Source organism: Phocoena phocoena, chromosome 1 (assembly GCF_963924675.1).
Source record: "Phocoena phocoena chromosome 1, mPhoPho1.1, whole genome shotgun sequence".
Classification (NCBI taxonomy): domain Eukaryota; kingdom Metazoa; phylum Chordata; class Mammalia; order Artiodactyla; family Phocoenidae; genus Phocoena; species Phocoena phocoena.
The window spans coordinates 156,341,000-156,361,683 of record NC_089219.1 but is presented as its reverse complement, the minus strand read 5'-3'; the positions used below and the strand labels follow the sequence as shown (position 1 = coordinate 156,361,683).

At 36.0% G+C, this 20,684-nt stretch overlaps 1 protein-coding gene across 7 annotated transcripts in view; it reads left to right on the top strand.

Moving 5' to 3' along the window:
- RGS7 (regulator of G protein signaling 7) overlaps window positions 1-20,684 on the top strand; it is a 625,816-nt gene that overhangs the window by 524,964 nt on the left and 80,168 nt on the right. For all 7 annotated transcript variants that reach the window (XM_065880139.1, XM_065880143.1, XM_065880153.1 and 4 more), the window contains 3 exons: window positions 16,667-16,731; window positions 17,588-17,664; window positions 17,771-17,852. In XM_065880139.1, coding sequence (XP_065736211.1) covers window positions 16,667-16,731; window positions 17,588-17,664; window positions 17,771-17,852 — 224 coding nt within the window. The remainder of the gene's footprint in view (window positions 1-16,666; window positions 16,732-17,587; window positions 17,665-17,770; window positions 17,853-20,684) is intronic.

Genomic DNA, 20,684 nt, shown 5'->3' with positions numbered 1-20,684 from the left:
TTTTATAATAACATAGTCTTCATTATTAACATAGTCAGAAAATTAAATAATTTTAAAATAATTTGTATAATATATTCTCCTGGTTAGTTTTCTTTTAAGATTTAATTTATCTTGCTGTTAATGTTTGAGTTGCTGTAGAGTCATAAATTTAAAAAAAATAAAATTACCTTAATTACTGTTATTTCTTACCTTTTCATTCCTCTAAGTGCATTCCTAATGACTAAATAGTTAAATGATTCCTAGATTTTATAGTACTGTATTAACAGCAAATTTAAAGTACTTCCAAGGAATTACTTTGGAAATTATGTTTTTAAAGAAGATAATTATCTCTTTTTTCAGAGTGAAATTAAGATTAATTTCACTTTGTTTTTAAAAGGTCCAAAAATTATTGAGGTTTTAAATATATGTCCATTCAGCATAGATATAATTACAATATATATTTGCATCTTTGGGTAGGTGTAAGAAGAGCTGACTGACACAGCATACTTCCCAGAAATTTTCCCATATTGCTCCCCCTCACCCCTGAATGGAATAAAAAACAAAGATAGAAAATCTAGACTAGAATGTATCATTAGAACAGTGAAAATTAGAGAGTGATGCCACACATCACTCACTTGAAAGACGTATCTCTTTTCTGGAATCAATGGAATTTAGTCAAGACAGGAAGATGGTGATATCATTTCTTTTCTCAAGAAATTAGGGCAGCTTTGTAGAATGAAATTGGATGAAATTCTGACCAACCCATTAATGATTTCCAATATCTATACATGAGAGCTAGAGAGGTAAGTCTTGGATGGCAGAGAAAGACTTGCTCCATCTTGGATCAAGGTTTCTTAGGCTTAAACACAGCATTGGAAAAGACAGCATTGCCTGATGTTTTGTCCCTGACCTAGATTTCATAAAGCATTTCAGGTTCTCTCAGACATTTGGGAAGCAAGCTTAAGAGTAGAGGGGAGAGACTGAGAGAAGAGCAATGAAGTACCTTGAAGGGTAGTTGCTGCTGGCCAACAGCTACCACAGAGAACCGAGGATTATCAACATCTTTTCCAGCTCACCTTCATCAGTGTAGTGGCCTCACTCAAAAATGAGTGAGCAAACACCAAAAGAAACCAGAAATAAGAAGGGTCACCATAACGGGTGATATCTCTCCTTTCCTGGGTAAATATACATCCCATCAAATTTAGATTTTTAAAAAATTGTGCAAAAACAAAACTTCCTTTCTTTAATTATCCAAGACAATAGCTTTCTCTTCCTGGCCTCCAGGATTCAATAACTGTGATTAAAAATAGTTTACAAATGGAATGTGAATACTGTAAGTAATTTTATAAAACTATAACAGAGCATAGGATAAATTCTGGGTCACTAAAAGAATTACGAAGATAGGAGGAAGTGAAGATAGGTTAATTTATTCATCATTTATGAAGGTAAGCATTAGACAGTGTTTAATTTCTGAGGTTAACTTTCAAGAAATATGTATTTAAGCATTTACTTAAATATATGAGTGCCACTAAAGGAACAGTAACAAGTTTTATTACTTCTAAATTATTAAAGTAGGAGTGAGAACACTCCATGTAACAAAAGGCAGAAAACGGAATTTCAATCAGAGAGAGAGAGGGAGATGATAACAAGAAAAGGAATAACAAACATTAACTTACACAAATGAATATAAATATTTGTCTATTAAAAGAACAAGTATCTTTATGTTAGGTCATGAATAAAATCCAACAATATCTTTCTACAAGGAAGACAAGTGAAACAAACTGACTCTTTCAGTTAGCATAAATGGTGAAAATAACAGTGGAAAATGAAATTAGGGGTTGCAATATACACCAGATGAAAAATAGTTCAAGGGACAAAGTATTAAATGGAGCCAAATCAGTGAAGAAAACAATCCATAAAAATTTTTATATTAAAATCTATGATATGAAAACTGTTGGAAATATTAGAAAACACATAAAGAAACATGATGAAAGTGTTGCACTTAACATACCTCTTTCAAGCCAGAATGGCAAAAATTCAAGTCTGGCATTTAGGAGAGGATATTAACATATTTCTGAAAAGGTATAATGAGTAGAAATTTGGCAGTGTCTTATAAAATTCAGAATGTGCCTGTCCCTCAAACTCCTGATACCAATTCCAGGAGTATATGCTGTAATAATTCACTGGATAATTATTTATAATAGCTTTATTTTTTTAAGATTTTGTATGATGTGGACCAATTTTAAAGTCTTTATTGAATTTGTTACTATATTGCTTCTGTTTTATGTTTTGGTTTTTTGGCCGTGAGGCATGTAGGATCTTAGATCCCCAACCAGGGATTGAAACCTCACCTGCTGCATTGGAAAGCAAAGTCTTAACCACTGGACCACCAGGGAAATCCCCTGTAATAGCTTTAGAAAAAAGAAAGAAAGAAAAAAACTAGAAAACATCTAAGTATTTAAATATATGGATAGGCTAAATAATATGTGATACAGTCATAGGATAGACTACAGCAGTCAAGAGAAACAAGCTATATCTATAGAAAACAGCCTGAGTAAATCTCAATGATGTTGTGCTGAGTTTAAAAAAAAAAGCAGGTTTCTGAACATGTACTGCAGATGCCATATGTCTGTATCATTATTAAATTTCTCTCCAAAAGCCTGGGAGGTCTAATAAATAAAAATTCAAATCCCCCAATAGAAAAACTAACAAAGTCATGAATAGCTAACTCACAAATGGAAAATGTACTCAAATAGTCAGTAAACATTCATTGATGTTTTCACTCAGCAAATCTGTTTTGAACATCTACTATGTGCCAAATACTATTGTAGGCAGGGGGATACTTGGGAAAACAAAATAAGCAAAAATCTCTGTCCTCTTGGAGCTGACATTCTAGTGAGGGCAGTAGGGGGGAAAATTAAGCTAATAAGCAATCTACATAAATGAATACATAAATTGTATATTAGGAGGTAAAATATTGAGCGGAGGAAGGCAATAGGAAAGGGGCTAGTAAGGGGTGGGGAGGGGAGATGTTGGTGAGAGAATACCAGTTCAGCCCTGAGGGCAGAGTGCAAGCTTTCCAGAAATAGGTAAAGGAGCAAAGGCCAGAAGCAGAACATCTGTTATGCAGCTCAAACACAGCTAGAGAGCAGCAGGAAAGGAGGTCAGAGGACAACTTAATGGAGAAGCAAGGACTTTGGCTTTTAGAGTGAGATGAGATGGGAAGCAGTTGGAAAAATGGAGAGTTTCAACACAGTGGCAATCTGATTTATTTTAACAGAATAATTCTGATTGCTTTGCTGAAAATAGACTCTCCAGAGTTGGAGAGGGTATGAGTCACACTCATGTCTAAACTTTACAGAATTTGTTTTTAAGGATCAAAATGCTTGAAAGGTGCTTAGTCCCTAATGAGCAATAACACTTTCAGGAAATAAACAATTTCTAAAAAGTAAAACACATGCATGTATACATACATGCAGAAATATTAGATATATAATAGCAAAACTATGGATATAACCCAAGTGCCCAGCAATAAGGGATCATTTAAATAAATTATAGTACATCTTGGGACTTCCCTGGTGGTGCAGTGGTTAAGACTTCGCCTTTCAGTCCAGGGAGTGTGGGTTCGATCCCTGGTTGGGGAGCTAAGATCCCACATGCCTCAAGGCCAAAAAACCAAAACATAAAACAGAAGCATTATTGTAACAAATTCAATAAAGACTTTAAAAATGGTCCACATCAAAACAATCTTTAAAAAAAATTATAGTACATCTCGACACAGGACTGTCGTAAATAATTTTTTAAATATAAAGAGCAACACTTATTGATATGAAAATTTAGCCACAATATAATATTAAAGAAAAAAGTTTCTAAGACAGCATTTGTAGTACAGTTTGAGTACATTGTAAATAAATATATGCAGATAGATTTTTATATAAATATACATATTCATGTGTATATTAGTGGATGTATATAGAAGGAGAAAACCCAGAATATATACCAAAATAGTGGCAGTGAGATGATACTTGACAATGATTTTTTACTTTAATATTTATATTTTTTCTACATCGTCTGAACTTTTACAATGAGGGATTAAGGATTTTAAATTTTAAACTACTTCAACTTTGAGGTAAAACAATTTGCACACACTTTGAATGGCAATATAATATCTCATTGAACAAATATGCATGCTTTCTTTGCCTATTCCCCATTGTCATTCCTGTATCCACATCGTGGATGCTTAAGTCTCTGTGCCTCTTGTGTTATTTCCTTGGGTTATAGTCTCAGAAGAGCACGTACTGGAACAATGGCCATGAATGTTTTAAGGCTTTATTACGCATTGTCAAAACCCTTTCCAAGGGCTTCCCTGGTGGTGCAGTGGTTGAGAGTCCACCCGCTGATGCAGGGGACACGGGTTCGTGCCCCGGTCCAGGAAGATCCCACATGCCGCGGAGCGGCTAGGCCCGTGAGCCATGGCCACTGAGCCTGTGCATCCGGAAAAAAAAAACCCTTTCCAAGCAGATTTTCCCTGTTTACCTGCTCACCAGCAGTGCTATTTCACTCTTCTGTTGCCAGGATAGTTTATTCTCACTCTGTATCTGTCTTTGTTGTTTCGATGTGTAGAGTGATTTTTGTAACATGATGTTAAAAGGGAAATCCAGCTAAAGTGTGAAGTAGATCAAGAGTAGACATGGGGCTTCCCTGGTGGCACAGTGGTTGAGAGTCCGCCTGCCGATGCAGGGGACACGGGTTCGTGCCCTGGTCCAGGAAGATCCCACTTGCCGCGGAGTGGCTGGGCACGGCCGCTGAGCCTGCGCGTCCGGAGCCTGTGCTCCGCAACGGGAGAGGCCACAGCAGTGAGAGGCCCGCGTACCACAAAAAAAAAAAAAAAAAGTAGACATGAACACACCATGCAACACTGACACACAGAGTACCATAGTAGTTGCCATCAACTCACATTGAGATTATTTAAGGGTAAGACATTGGCTTGAGGCTCATTTCGTGGCTGTTAGGTGCTGGGAGTCATTGCCCCCACCAGCCCAAGTGGGTGGGGAGTGCCTCCACTTCAGGCCCAGAGACAGAGAGTTCAATGGGCTTCTGAGAGTGCTTGACAGCAGTCACCTACCCCGGGGGACACACTGGAGCATGAACTTCCAGGCCTCAGAATTACAAAGGGCAAGAGACAGGCCATCTAGCTATGGATGGGACATTGAAAGGGAGGTGGCTATGTTCTGTGGCCTACTTTCAGGGCAAAGAGTGCATGAATGTTTCTAAGCCATGTGTGAGAGGTAGTCCTGTCTTAGAAAGCAGCCTGGAGGGACAAACAGCATTGCAAAGAGAAGCTAAAGGTACAAATCAAGGGCTATGGCATTTGCCAGCCCCAGCAAAAGGGTGCTGCAGGTGAGAGATCCCCACAGGAGATCTTGCAGGGGAGAGATTCTCCAAAGCATCCACAAAAGTACCTGAGAAATACAGTAAACTTTAAACCCCTGCCAAGTCCAGAGAATGGCAACACTAGATCATCACGGTGGTACCAGTAGGGTAAGAATGTCAGCACTCACCTTTCCGCTCTTTCCTTGCTGTACTCCAATCCCAGAAGACAAGAAGCCTTGGTTACAATACTTTGAGGCGGACACAGAAAAACAAGGTGGAGAAAGAAGGCACTCACACTTATTTCACAGAAGCTGGGGGAAAGGGGAAGCCTTCAAGACCTTAAACCAAGCTTGGAGTTTCGACTATTACTTGGATGCACATTCTTATTAATAAACTGGGACTTTTTGAATTACCCAAGAGTGACCAACAAGACTGTGAAACTTGCCTGAATTTTTATTATTATACCACAAAGTAAACTTTAAAAGATAAAAAAGAGTTGCATTATGGCACTATGTGTTACATTTGTATTACTTTGGTTGAAAGTTGGATATTTTTCCAGTATTTACTTGGCAATTGTTTTTCTAGTCTTTATGAATTATATTTATGTCCTGTCCGTATTTAGATATTAGGATCTCAGTGATTTTTCACTGACCTCTGTGATACAATTCTGTACCCTTTTGTCATGAGTATCAGTGTTTGCTCAACAGGCTACTCTACATTTAGAGCTTTATGAAATTAAATGGAAAAACTGATGTCAGATTTTACTTTCTATTCAATTAGACATGTGATCTAGAAACTTCAACTTTTCCATCTAAATTCTAAGTTGTATTTAAGCCAAATTCTATGCCTTTACTACACAACTATTTTAGCCAGAGTAACACTTCAGGGTTTCTCAAACTTTCTTCCACTTAGTGGCAGAGCTTCCTATTAAACTACTTGTTTGTTGACCCTTTAAGTCCTCAAAACTATCTCATTATAGTCTCCCAGAAAACTACTGCAAAGAGATATATTTACATTTTAAATTGAAGTTAAACCCTTGATAATGGGAAACATCTTAAATAGAACTGCAGAAATGGGTTTTTTCATTGTATTTTCAATAATTTGGCAGTACAGAAAAAAATTCAAGCATTGTATTAAAAAGTATTCATACTTTGTACCAGGGCCTAGGTCCATACACAACATCATAGGGCACTTTTAGTGCCTAAATAATTAGAGATCAGTACAAAAAGAATTGAACTGAGCCATAGTTTTGACTATGCCCAAGTACTCCCATTTTTTCAATCTTTGATAAATTGAATTAATTTGAAACTCTTTTTCATCTGCTTGATCCTCCTTCCTCATCCATATCAGCCCAATGCTGATACTCTCTGCTGATAAAGAATAAAAGTATCATCTGTTCCTGTCAACATGCTGTGCTGTGTCTAGACTAGATTGGTGAGGTTTGGGCCATTCCGGTCATGACCATATTTGGTCTATTTTCAACAGAATTTCAGAGTGTTCCCTACTCTGCTAATACAGCCTTCACCTTTTCCCTTCTTTCTCTTTACCAAAGAGTCTAGTAGAAATTACTTGAATTAATTCAACTTCTCAATAGCTTCTTCTGAAAATATCCTGTACATTCACTTATTCATTCATTCACTCATTCAACAAATACATATGAAACATCTACTCTATAACTGGCACTGCCTGTCCATACCTTCATTTTGTTTCCTAGACAGTTAAAGAAAATTGCATTTACCTATAATAAAGGATGCATAAATTCTTAGTGAACATTCATCTTAAAAATATCACTCTGCTCCTGCTTTATTTGTTAGTTTACCTAATGAGGTTAGAAATATGTTTCCCAAAAGGGGTCTTATTTTGAAAAGAACAAAGTTTAGATGACCACAATCAATAAAACAAGTAGAGGCTGATGCAGCCTTCTGCATATATAGAGAGGAGGGCTGACTGATGGGGCTTGAAATTTGATTAAAGGTGACTCCATAGGAAATCTGAAATTATTTAATTGGGTATTTAAGAAAATTCAATCTTTCTCTCATGAAGAGATACCCTCAGGAATGTTGCACATACATTACAATCTCTTTCACCAACTGCTGAAAACATTTTAGATATTTTGTTAAAATCACGGTGGCCTGTACATTAAGAGTTTCTTCAGGAGAGAGTGTAAATTATATCCAATTAGGAAATTACATCATATCAATTTTGTTTTTCAATTTTCAATTTTGTAAATTTTGAAAATTAATAATTTTAAAAATCAGTGATTTTGTAATCTACATATGAAAATTACTAATATTAATAGAAAAATAAAATTACCATAGTAGATTATAGAGAGATGTGTTCTAAAATCTATCCTAGGTTTTTAGTGTTTGTAGTAATATTAGCAACATTCCAAGGTTGGTCTCTCCTTTCCCATGACTTTCATACAGGAAATCTTAGAGGGCAGAAATTGAATAAATAGCATCAGTGTTTTCAGTGGCCTCAGATTTTTTGTATAAGTTATTTCCTCACTGATATCAGCTGGATTTCATTATCAAAAACTGAAGGTGGTACAGATTAGTGCAAAAGTTGTATTTATAAGAGATCCCCCAGGGCTAGCCTTACAAAAAGTGATATTTGACACTCTTTATCCAATGGATTTATCCATTGGCATCTAGAATTGATAGAGTTTATCTTGAATTTTATGAGACTCAAATACCATATGTTATGGAAAATTACAAAAATATTCTGGAAATGAGACTTTCCAGAGGGCTCTGAATAACTTTTTGGTTTTGGTTGGTCATATTTTGTTTATTTTAATTTAATGTTTATTGTATATTGCAGTACAGTTGATTTACAATATTGTCTTAGTTTCAGGTGTACAGTAAAGTGATTCAGTTGTACACATACAAATATCCATTCTTTTTCAGATTCTTTTCCATATAGGTTATTACAGAATATTGAGTAGAGTTCCCTGGCTATACAGTAGGCCCTTGTTGATTATCTATTTTATATATAGTAGTGTGTATATGTTAATCCCAAACTCCTAATTTATCCCTCCCCACCACCCTTCCCCCTGGTAACCATAAGTTTGTTTTCAAAGTCTGTGAGTCTGTTTTGTAAATAAGTTCATTTGTATCATTTTTTTTGATTCCACATATAAGTGGTATCATGTGATATTTGTCTTCCTCTGTATGACTTATTTCCCTTAGTATGATAATCACTAGGTCCATCCATGTTGCTGCAGATGGCATTATTTCATTCTTTATTATGGCTGAGTAGTATTCCATTGTATATATGTACAAAATCTTTTTTATCCATTCTGCCTTCGATGGGCATTTAGGTTGCTTGCATGTCTTAACTATTGTAAATAGTGCTGCAGTGAACATTGGGGTGCATGTATCTTTTCGAATTATGGTCTTCTCTGGGTATATGCCCAGAAGTGGGATTGCTGGATCATATGGTAGTTCAATTTTTAGTTTTTTAAAGAACCACCATACTGTTCTCCATAGGGAGTATCCCAATTTACATTCCCACCAACAGTGTAGGAATGTTCTGTTTTCTTCATACCCTCTCCCGCATTTATTGTTTTTGGACTTTTTGATGATGGCCATTCTGACTGTTGTGAGGTGTTACATCATTGTAGTTTTGATTTGCATTTCTTTAATAATTAGCTATGTGGAGCACCTTTTCATGTGCTTTTTGGCCATCTGTATGTCTTCTTTGGAGAAATGTCTATTTAGGTCTTCTGCCCATTTTGTTTGTTTGTTTGTTTTCTGTTTTTTTTAATTGGAGTATACTTTTTTTACACTGCTGTGTCAGTTTCTGCTGTACAGCAAAGCGACTCAGCCATACATATACATATATCCCCTATTTTTTGGATTTCCTTCCCATTTAGGTCACCACAGAGCACCAAGTAGAGTTCCTTGTGCTACACCGTAGGTTCTCATTAGTCATCTATTTTATACATAGTAGTGTATATATGTCAATCCTAATCTCCCAATTCATCCCCCCCCCTTCACCCTTGGTTTGTGTCTCTGATTTCCGCTTTGCAAGTAAGATCATCATTACCATTTTTCTTGATTCCACATATATGTGTTAATATACGATATTTGTTTTTCTCTTTCTGACTTCACTCTGTATGACAGTCTCTGGGTCCATTTATGTCTCTGCAAATGATACAGTTTTGTTCCTTTTTATTGCTGAGTAATATTCCATTGTATATATGTGCCACATCTTCTATATCCATTCCTCTGCTGATGGACATTTATGTTGCATCCATGTCCTGGCTATTGTAAATAGTGCTGCAGTGAATATTGGAGTGCATGTGTCTTTTTGAATTATGATTTTTTCAGGGTATATGCCCAATAGTGGGATTGCTGGGTCATATGGTAGTTCTATTTTTAGTTTTTTAAGGAACCTCCATACTGTTCTACATAGTGGCTGTATCAATTTACATTCCCACTAACAGTGCAAGAGGATTCCCTTTACTCTACACCATCTCCAGCATTTATTCTTTGTAGATTTTTTGATGATGGCTACTCTGAATAGTGTGAGGTGATGCCTTGTTATAGTTTTGATTTGTACTTCTCTAATAATTAATGATGTTGAGCATTTTTTCATGTGTTTTTGACCATCTGTATGTCTTCTTTGGAGAAATGTCTATTTAGGTCTTCTGCCCATTTTTTGATTGGGTTCTTTGTTTTTTTGATGTTGAGCTGCATGAGCTGTTTGTATATTTTGGAGATTAGCCCATTGTCAGTCACTTCATTTGCAAATATTGTTTCCCATCCTCTGGGTTGTCTTTTCATCTTGTTTATGGTTTCCTTTGCTGTGCAAAAGCTTGTAAGATTATTAGGTCCCATTTGTTTATTTTTGCTTTTATTTTCAGTACTTTAAGAGGTGGATCCAAAAAGATATTGCTGTGATTTATGTCAAAAATTGTCCTACCTATTACTTCCTCTAGGAGTTTTATAGTATTCAGTATTCCATTTAGATCTCTAATGGATTTGTGTCTTGGATTTCTTTTATTTCTTTTTCTTCTCTGATTGCTGTGGCTCAGACTTCCAAAACTATGTTGAATAAATGTGTGGAAATCTTTGTCTTGTTCCTGATCTTAGAGGAAATGCTTTCAGTTTTTCACCATTGGCTATGATGTTACCTGTTGGTTTGTCATATATGGCCTTTATTATGTTGAGGTACATTCCCTCTATGCCCATTTTATGGAGAGTTTTTATCATAAATGGGTGTTGAATTTTGTCAAAAGAATTTTCTGCATCTATTAAAATGATCATTTGTTTATTTTTGGTTTTATTGCCATTAGTCTAGGAGATGGCTCGAAAAAGATATTGCTGTGATTTATATCAAAGAGTGTTCTACCTATGTTTTCCTCTAATAGTTTTATAGTATTCAGTCTTACATTTAAGTCTTTAATCCATTTTGAGTTTGTTTTTTGTATGATGTTAAAGAAATTTCTGATTTCTTTTTTTACATGTAGCCGTCTAGTTTTCCCAGCACCACTTATTGAAGAGACTGTCTTTTCTCCATTGTATGTTCTTGCCTCCTTTGTCATAGATTAATTGACCATAGGTTCATGGGTTTATTTCTGGGCTTGCTATCATGGTTCATTGATCTATATTTCTGTTTTTGTGCCAGTACCATACTGTTTTGATTGCTGTAGCTTTGCAGTATAGTCAGAAGTCAGGGAGCCTGTTTCCTCCAGCTCCGCTTTTCTTTCTCAAGATTGCTTTGGCTATTCAGGGTCTTTTGTGTTTCAATACAAATTTTAAGATTTTTGTTCTAGTTCTGTGGAAAATGCCATTGGTAATTTGACAGGGATTGATTGAATCTGTAGATTGCCTTGTGTAGTACAGTCATTTTGACAATACTGATTCTTCCAATTCAAGAACATGGTATATCTTTACATCTGTTTGTGTCATCTTCAATTTCTTTCATCAGCATCTCATAGTTTGGGGAGTACAGGTATTTTGTCTTCTTAGGTAGATTTATTCCTAAGTATTTGATTATTTTTCATGCAATGGTAAATGTGATTGTTTCTTTAATTTCTCTTTCTGATCTTTTGTTGTTGTTGTATAAAAGTGGAACAGATTTCTGTGTATTAATTTTGTATCCTGCAACTTTACTGAATTCATTGATTACCTCTAGCAGTTTTCTGGTAGTATCTTTAGGATTTTCTATGTATAGTATCATGTCACCTGCAAACAGTGACAATTTTCCTTATTCTTTTCCAATTTGGATTCCTTTCATTTCTTTTTCTTCTCTGATTGCCATGGCTAGGACTTCCAAAACTATGTTGAAGAAAAGTGGTGTGAGTGGAAATCCTTGTCTTGTTCCTGATCGTAGAGGAAATGCTTTCAGCTTTTCACCATTGAATATGATGTTACCTGTAGGTTTGTCATATATCGCCTTTATTATGTTGAGGTATGTTCCCTCTATGCCCACTTTCTGGAGAGTTTTTATCATAAATGGCTGTTGAATTTTGTCAAAAGCTTTTTCTGCATCTATTGAGATGATCATATGGTTTTTGTTCTTCAAATTGTTAATGTACTGTATCACACTGGTTGATTTGTGGATATTAAAAAACACTTGCACACCTGAAATAAATCCCATTTGATCATGGTTTATGATCCTTATAAGGTATTGTTGGATTCAGATGGCTAGTATTTTGTTGAGGATTTTTGTGTATATGTTCATCAGTGATATTGGCCTATAGTTTTCTTTTTTTGTGATATCTTTGTCTGGTATCAGGGTGATGGTGGACTCATAGAATGAGTTTGGGTGTTTTCCTTTCTCTGCAATTTTTTGGAATAGTTTCAGAAGGATAGATGTTAGCCCCTCTCTAAATGTTTGATAGAATTTGCCTGTGAAGCCATTTGTTCCTGGCCTTTTGTTTGTTGTGATTCACAGTTTCAATTTCAGTGCTTGTGATTGGTCTATTCATATTTTCCATTTCTTCCTGATTCAGTCTTGGGAGATTGTACTTTCTACAACATTGTCCTTTTCTTCTAGGTTGTCCATTTTATTGGTGTATAGTTGCTTGTAGTAGTGTATTATGGTCCTTTGTATTTCTGTGGTGTCTGTTGTAACTTCTCCTTTTTCATTTCTAATGTTATTGATTTCAGTCCTCTCCCATTTTTTCTTGATGAGTCTGGCTAAAGGTTTATCAGTTTTGTTTATCTTTTCAAAGAACCATCTTTTAGTTTCATAGATGTTTTCTATTGTTTTCTTAGTCTGTATTTAATTTATTTCTGCTCTCATCTTTATGTTTTCTTTCTTCTACTAACTTTGGGTTTTTTTAGTTCTTCTTTCTCTAGTTGATTTGGTATAGGTTTAGGTTGTTGATTTAAGATTTCCCTTGTTTCCTGAGGTAAGATTGTATTGCTATAAACTTCCCTTTTAGAACTGCTTTTGCTGCACCCCATAGGTTTTGGATTGTCATGTTTTCCTTGTCATTTGTCTCTAGGTATTTTTTAATTTTCTCTTTGATTTCTTCAGTGATCCATTGATTGTTTAGTGACATATTTCACCTCCACGTGTTTCTGTTTTTTTTCTTCTGGTTGATTTCTAATGTCATAGCCATGTGGTCAGAAAAGATATTTGATATGATTTCAATTTTCTTACATTTATAGAGGCTTGCTTTGTGGTCCAACATGTGTTCTATCTTAGAGAATGTTCCATGTGTACTTGAGAAGAATGTGTATTCTGCTGCTTTTGGATGGAATGTTTTATAAATATCAATTAAGGCCATCTAGTCTAATGTGTCATTTAAGGCCTTATTGTGTTTCCTTATTGATTTTCTGTCTGCATGTTCTCTCCATTGATGTAAGTGAGGTGTTAAAGTCCCCCACTGTTATTCTGTTACTGTTGATTTTTCCTTTAATACTGTTAGCATTTGCCTTATATATTGAGATCCTCCTATGTTGGGTGAACATAAATTTGCAATTGTTTTGTCATCTTCTTGGACTCATCTCTTGATCATTATGTGGTGTCCTTCTTTGCCTCTTATAACAGTCTTTATTTTTAAGTCTATTTTGTCTGATATGAGTATTGCTACTCCAGCTTTTTTTTTAAATTCCATTTGCATGGAATATCTTTTTCCATCCCCTCACTTTCAGTCTGTATGTTTCCCTAGATCTGAAGTGGGTCACTTTTACACAGCATATATACAGGTCTTGTTTTTGTATCCATTCAGCCAGTCTATGCCTTTCTTTGTAGTATTTAATCCATTTACATTTAAGGTAATTATCAATATGTATGTTCTATTGGCATTTTGTTAATTGTTTTTGATTTCTTTAGGTAGGTCTTTTTTCTTCCCTTCCTATTTTGTTCTCTTCTCTTGTGATTTGATGAGTATCTTTGGTGTTGTGTTTTATTATGTTTTTTCTTTTGTGTGTGTATCTATTGTAGATTTTTATGTGAGGTTACCATGTGGTTTTTATTTAGCTATATATATATACACATATACACATATATATGTGTATATATATATATATGATTTTTTCAAGTTGCTTGTCTCTTCAAATGCATTTTGAACATCCTGGATTTGTGCTCTCCTCATGATTGCTGGTTTTAATATCATATTTGCACGTGGATGAGTTCCAACCTTTACTGTATGTTTGCCTTTACTGGTGAACTTTCCCATTCGTAATTTTGTTTGTTTCTTTCTTTCTAGTTGTTGCCTCTTCTTTTCTGCCTAGAGAAATTCCTTTAGCATTTGTTGTAAAGCTGGTTTGGTGGTGCTGAATTCTCTTAGCTTTTGCTTGTCAGTAAAGCTTTTCATTTCTCCTCAAGTCTGAACGAGAGCCTTGCTAAGTAGAGTATTCTTAGTTATAGTTTTTTTCCTTTCATCATTTAAATATATCATGTCATTCCCTTCTGGCCTGCAGAGTTTCTGCTGAAAAATCAGCTGATAGCCTTATTGGGATTCCATTGCATGTTATTTGTTGCTTTTCCCTTGTTGCTTTTAGTATTTTCTCTTTGCTTTTAATTTTTGTTAGTTTGGTTAATATGTGTCTTTGCATATTCCTCCTTGGTTTTATCCTGTATGGGACTCTCTGTGCTTCCTGGACTTGAGTGAGTGTTTCCTTTTCCATGTTAAGGAAGTTTTCTCCTATTATCTGTTCAAGTGTTTTCCCAGGTCCTTTCCTCTCTCTCTTCTCCTTCTGAGACCCCTATAATGCAAATGTTGGTACATTTAATGTTGTCCCAGAGCTCTCTATGACTGTCTTCATTCATTTTCATTCTTTTTTCTTTATTCTGTTCCATGGCAGTGATTTCCACCAATCTGCCTTCCAGCTCACTTGTCTCTTCTTATGCCTCATTTATTCTGCTAATTATTCCTTCTAGTATATTTTTCATTTCAGTTATTTTATTGTTCATCTCTGTTTTTTGTTCTTTGAATTATCTACCTCTTTGTTAAACGTTTCTTTTATCTTCTTGGTCTGTGCCTTCATTCTTTTTCTGAGATCTTGGATCATCTTTAGGATCATTACTCCAAATTCTTTTACAGGTAGATTGCCTATCTATACACTTCACCTACTTGTTCTTCTGGGATTTTATCTTGTTCCTTCATCTGGAACATATTTCTCTGCCATCTCATTTTGTCTAGCTTTCTGTTTGTGGTCTCTGTTCTGCAGGCTGCAGGATCATACTTCCTCTTGCTCCTGGTGTTTGCCCCCTGGTGGTTAGGTTCTTCCAGGGACTTGTGCAGGCTTCCTGGTAGGAGAGACTGGTGCCTGCCCACTGGTGGGGGGAGCTGGGTGTTGTCCCTATGGTGGGCAGGGCCATGTCAACAGGTGTGTTCAGAGGAGGCTGTGAGCTCAGGACAACTTTTAGCAGCCTGTCTGCTGATGGGTGGGGCTGTGTTCTCACCTTGTTGGTTGTTTGGCCTGAGGCGTCCCAGTACTGGAGTCTGCAAGCTGCTGGGTGGGGTTGGGTCTCAGTGCCAAAATGGCAGCCTCCTGGAGAGCTCACACTGATGAATATTCCCTGGCCCTCCACTACCAGTGTCCTTGCCCTCACCATGTGCCACAGCCCACCCGTGCCTCCCCAGGAGACCCTCTAAGACTCGCAGGTAGATCTGGCGCAGGCTCCTGTGGAGTCACTGCTTTGTCCTGGATGCCAGGGCACATGAAACCTTGTGTGCACCCTTCAAGAGTGGCGTGTCTGTTTCCCCCAGTCCTGTGGAGCTCCTGCACTCAAGTCCCCTGGCCTTCAAAGCCCAATTCTCTGGTGGTTCCTCCTCCCGATGCCAGACCCTCAGACTGGGGAGCCTGATGTCTGGCTCAGAAGTCTCACTACTGTGGGAGAACTTCTGAGATATAATTGTTTTCCAGTTTGTGGGTTGCCCACCTGGTGGGTATGAGATTTGATTATATTGTGAAAATGCCCCTTCTCATTGTGGCTTCCTGTTTGTCTTTGGATGTAGAATATCTTCTTTGGTAGGTTACAGTCTTTTTTTTGTCAGTGGTTGTTCTGAAGACAGTTGTGATTTTGGTATTTTGTGAGAGAGCTCCAGTCCTCCTTCTTCAACATCCTGTCTCCTCCCTTCTGAATGTCTTGATATTAACATGAGAGTCACTAATATTCCTGAAATCACTGAAGAAATTTGACTGTTCGATGGCAATGCTGCTGTCAACGTCCTCTTTCTATCTGCCATTTATCCTGTAAATCTTCTGCCCAGATGGACTTTGCCTGGTAATGGAGAAGACAGAGTTCTCAAGGAAAATGGAATTAAAAGGTTATTGGATTATAGTTAGGTCAGATATATACTCTCCTCTCTCCTAGTGACAAAATGACTGATTGATGATTGATCCTTGTGGATTGCAGCAAAGAAGATGCTAAGAAGCCTTCGGTTTACATTAATAAATTATTTCAGTTGACAATAGAATACGGAAATAATTGAACGTGCAAATAGTGATTCCCTCTTCGTGCAATTCTTTTTTTAAAAATCGTTTTATTTGTATATCCAGATTTTAACATTCATTTGATCTTTTATTGAAAAGGCTTTATTTTTCCCCTTATATTTTGAGGAAGCTAAAATTGTGACAACTATTTAATGAAATAAAGGAAATGGTTACCAAATTTCTAAACATATCTATTTTCTTATAACGCCTTTTTATATTACCGCTATGTTTGAATTTCAGTAATGATGTTACAGATTACTTATTTTGTCCAAAAAAAGTTAAAAAGAGAAAATTACAACTTGTGGAAAAATGACAAAGACCAACATGTCTTGGTTTATAATGCTCTGTTTTTATTTTTAGTGTCTCAATGTAAATAAGCAGGTGAGAGATGATTGATTTTTTTTCCTTTACAGCGGTTTACCTCTGCAAAAGAACAATGCAAAACAAAGCAAGGCTGGAACTAGCTGACTATGAAGCTGTAAGTACCAAGGACTTCCTGACAAAGAAAGGTATAAAATGAGCAAGAATAAGGCCTACGGTCATTTCTGGGCACTCTTAACTTTCTACATTCATGGATTTTAGGGATCAGATTTCCAGGGAAGGGCAGCATAATGATTTAACATATCCCTTACTTGCTTACTTCCTCTCATCATTCACACTGAGGATGGTGAAATTCTAAATACACAAACTCAGAGAAGAAGGAGGAAGCATATCTTATTTGCTAAAATTGACTTAAATGTAAAAACTTATATATATGTATATATATATACTATATATAATGAAGATATCCAAACTTAGAGAATTATAGAGCATTTACACTGGGAAAATGGTTTTTGCATAACCTTTATGTTGGTCACCATCAGCAGATTAGTCTCATGTAGTTTGTTCAGATGGTTGCTATGTTCTGATTTACTAAACTTGAAGCACTGTCCACAACTGGGTAGTAGGGGGCTGAAGGTTTAAATTTTTCTCAGGAACTGGATAGACTGGTTGAATCAGTAGTAGAGAGTATTGCTTTCCTGTTCCTCAGTAAAATGAGCACAGGAAAATCCAATGGATTAGTCTTGAGCACTTTTTTTATATAAAGTAAGTTGAGTATTTTTGATATTTAGTTATATTCTCCAATATTAATACTCATAATAGGTTTTCCTGTGTCCTCTATGACTGTTAATATGAGTATTAGCTGCGTTCAGTGAGCATGACTTATCATTCCAAGTACACTTACTCCTTTAGAAATTCTGATTTGTTTTTTTGGTAAGTACATATGGTAGATAAACTAGAAGGGAGGAGTAAACCTGAGGACCAGAATGTCTTCACCGTGGTATATTTTTCAGGAGAGCTTGGCCAGGCTGCAGAGGGCATTTGCTCGGAAGTGGGAGTTCATTTTTATGCAAGCAGAAGCACAAGCAAAGTGAGTCCTTGTGAGTCTTTTGGAAGATTTGTCCAAGTTGTGGCCTTTTGTCCAGAGAGGCACTACAATTAACACTACTTATTATTCATTGTTATGATATTAACAGAGTGGACAAGAAGAGAGACAAGATTGAAAGAAAGATCCTTGATAGTCAGGAGAGAGCATTCTGGGACGTACACAGACCCGTGGTAAGCAAGCGCACCAACGTTGTCTAACTTCATAATCTCAGCCTTTGGAAAGTAAAGGAAGAATGCAGAATGCAGTAACTCCATCACTTGTCCCAAAGTCTTGGTGAATTATTTAAGAAAAGATTGCCACTTTTGTAAGATGCCACTTGTGTAAGATGACTAGAGTTCAATAGTATAATATTTTTTAAAACGATGCATTTTTCTAACATGACATCACTTGCTTGTTCATTCTTTGTTTTTGAGGTGCTTGATACTTTCATACACTTGAAAGAAAGAAGACTGCCACAAAGCAGTTTTGCATGGCTTATGATCTACATTTTTCTGGATTGATAGTAAAAGTATTAGTCAAAATGTTGTTCCCCCACTAATTTTTCTTTTTAAAACTTACTAACAACCTGCTTTGAATGTCAACTTTCATGGAAACATTTTAGGTGGCTCAGTTTCAGATCAGCTCATACTTCTAATGATGTAACTGGTCATTGAATCTACATACAGTAACTTAGCTGGTTTTCTTAAATAGTAATGTTAAACCATGTGAGTCAGAGTAACAAATAACAAATGTCCTTGATTAATACCAGAAAACTTTGTGTAAGGAATTAAACAATGGTTATGAGCATTCATAAGAAAGCATGTCTACTCTCATATAGCATATTTTGATGCTAGGTCTTTGTTTTCTATGTATTTCTTTAAACACAGACCTAGAGAATAATATTTACATACTATTATTAAATAACAGGATCACAGCATGAGACAAATCAAGATTCTTTGAGAATATCTTAAAATTTTCCTCTCAACTACCTTTAGAAACAGACCAAAATAGGTCTGTTTTCCAAAGGTTTGTATATATATCTGTATCTATACCTATATATATATAGTTATGGATATATATTGATATATATTTAAATGTTAGATAGTAATGCAGTTGTTAAATTTCATATGGAATTTTTTGAATTCAAAAAAATTACAATTGAGATTTAACTGTCTTTCCTACTCAAAATTCAGCTTGAGTTTTATTACTCATGGTATAAAGGATTGTGAGGCCACATGCATACGTATTGCAAGGATATGAAGTAGGATTTTTCCTTGCTTGTTTTTTTGTTTTAAGCCATCTCTAGAAACTGGTTAATACATTATGTTCTCATGTTTCTCCACTTTATGCCCCTGGACATCTGGTGGCCCATCTCTAGCCTAGTTTAACTTTGATGGCCTATATCCTCCTGGCAACCCAAGAGGACTCACTCCATGCCGGTTCCCCTACACTGCCCACATCCATTCTACAGCAAAAACTCATGTTCTCCCAGCATGTCGATTGATCTCACCTCAACACACTCCCCTGCTCCATCCCCCAAGAATTGCTCAGCCAATCCCTTGCCTTCTATGTGCCCTGTTGGAAGCAGAACCTGTTCACAGTTGTTTTTTGCTCTAACCAGTGTAAGTCAGGCTCCAGTCCTCTGTGTCTCCACAGAGCAAGAAGCACATATGAGTGCTCTCCAAGGGGTCCCCTGCTTACCCCTCATTAGGCTTTCAATTAGAAAGTCATCCAAAGGAGCACCTGGAGGCAGAAACCACCCTGAAGCCATTAGTTCCATGTCCCTTATTCAATTTGTGGATGCTTATGAGGGGCTTTATATCACTTAAAATGAACATGTTATGCAATACTTGGTTATTGTTTATTTTCTAGAGGGAAAAAAATAGAGTTTTGGGTTATCTGTATGCCTCTGAGAATGGAATGCACCTAATCCAACCCTACCTTCAACTATTTATTTTTTACATTACAACTCTATCCCATTTAAAAAGAAAAAAATTTTTTTACAGTGGTCCCAGGTGCATGTGAAGTGATGACACTTGTCTGGAGGCCATGTCAGACACACAGGTCCTGCCTCATATCTGGTTTTTAGAGTTCTGGGTCCTTAGTGAGAGTTAATACAGAGATGATGCTGGCAAGGACATTAGCAGCAGGACGCTCCTATAAGAGCTTTTAATAGCTATTTCCCCAACAAAATGCATAAGCTCTATCTCTATTCATTGGCTGTAGTGTTAAATAAACAATGATAAGAAGAGCTTTCTACCTCCAAAAAGTGTCCTTATTTTTATTTTGGTTTTGAAAAAGTCTTATTACGAAAATACGAACACACTACTACAAGTTTTTAAACTGTAGAAATTAATATTCTCATTAGAATAAAAATCTCTACTCAGATTTAATAGATTCATAACACAATTTATATTTTCCTGGACTGCTTTAGCTTTATTCCTATATAAAGTATCTTTATTTTCAAAAAACAGAAATGAAGTTATCCTATCAGTACTATTCGTTGAATTTTTTTCATTTTGTTTCTTCTTGCATAATCCTACTGTTAAACCTTTCCAAAAAATGTAGCAGAGAGCAATTAATCCTTATAAAGCTTTTACTAATTCAAGTAAAGGTGATGTGCTACATTGCATTTTGTTTGGTTTGCTTTGATTTGATCTGGCTTGATGCTGCCATTTATTTAGTTTAAATAGGTTGGAAACCATTAGCCAGAAGTGTAGTAGGGAAGAGGAAATCTCAAAAAGAAGCTCAGAATCTTTAAAGTATACTTAAATTTAATGTAAAATACTATATTACATGAACTTAGAGATGTAGAAAATATATGGAGTGAGATTTAGTTTTTTTAAATGCCGTCACTTAACGCAGTATACTCATTTTATTGCATTTAATACCTTTATGAAATAAATTTAGCTTCTTTAAGCATGTCCGTGTTTACTCCAGAAAAAAAAATTAAGGTCTTAACACTGAAAAGGACTCTTCAGTTATCAAGAACTCCAGACAGAATTGCCACACACTAACTACTC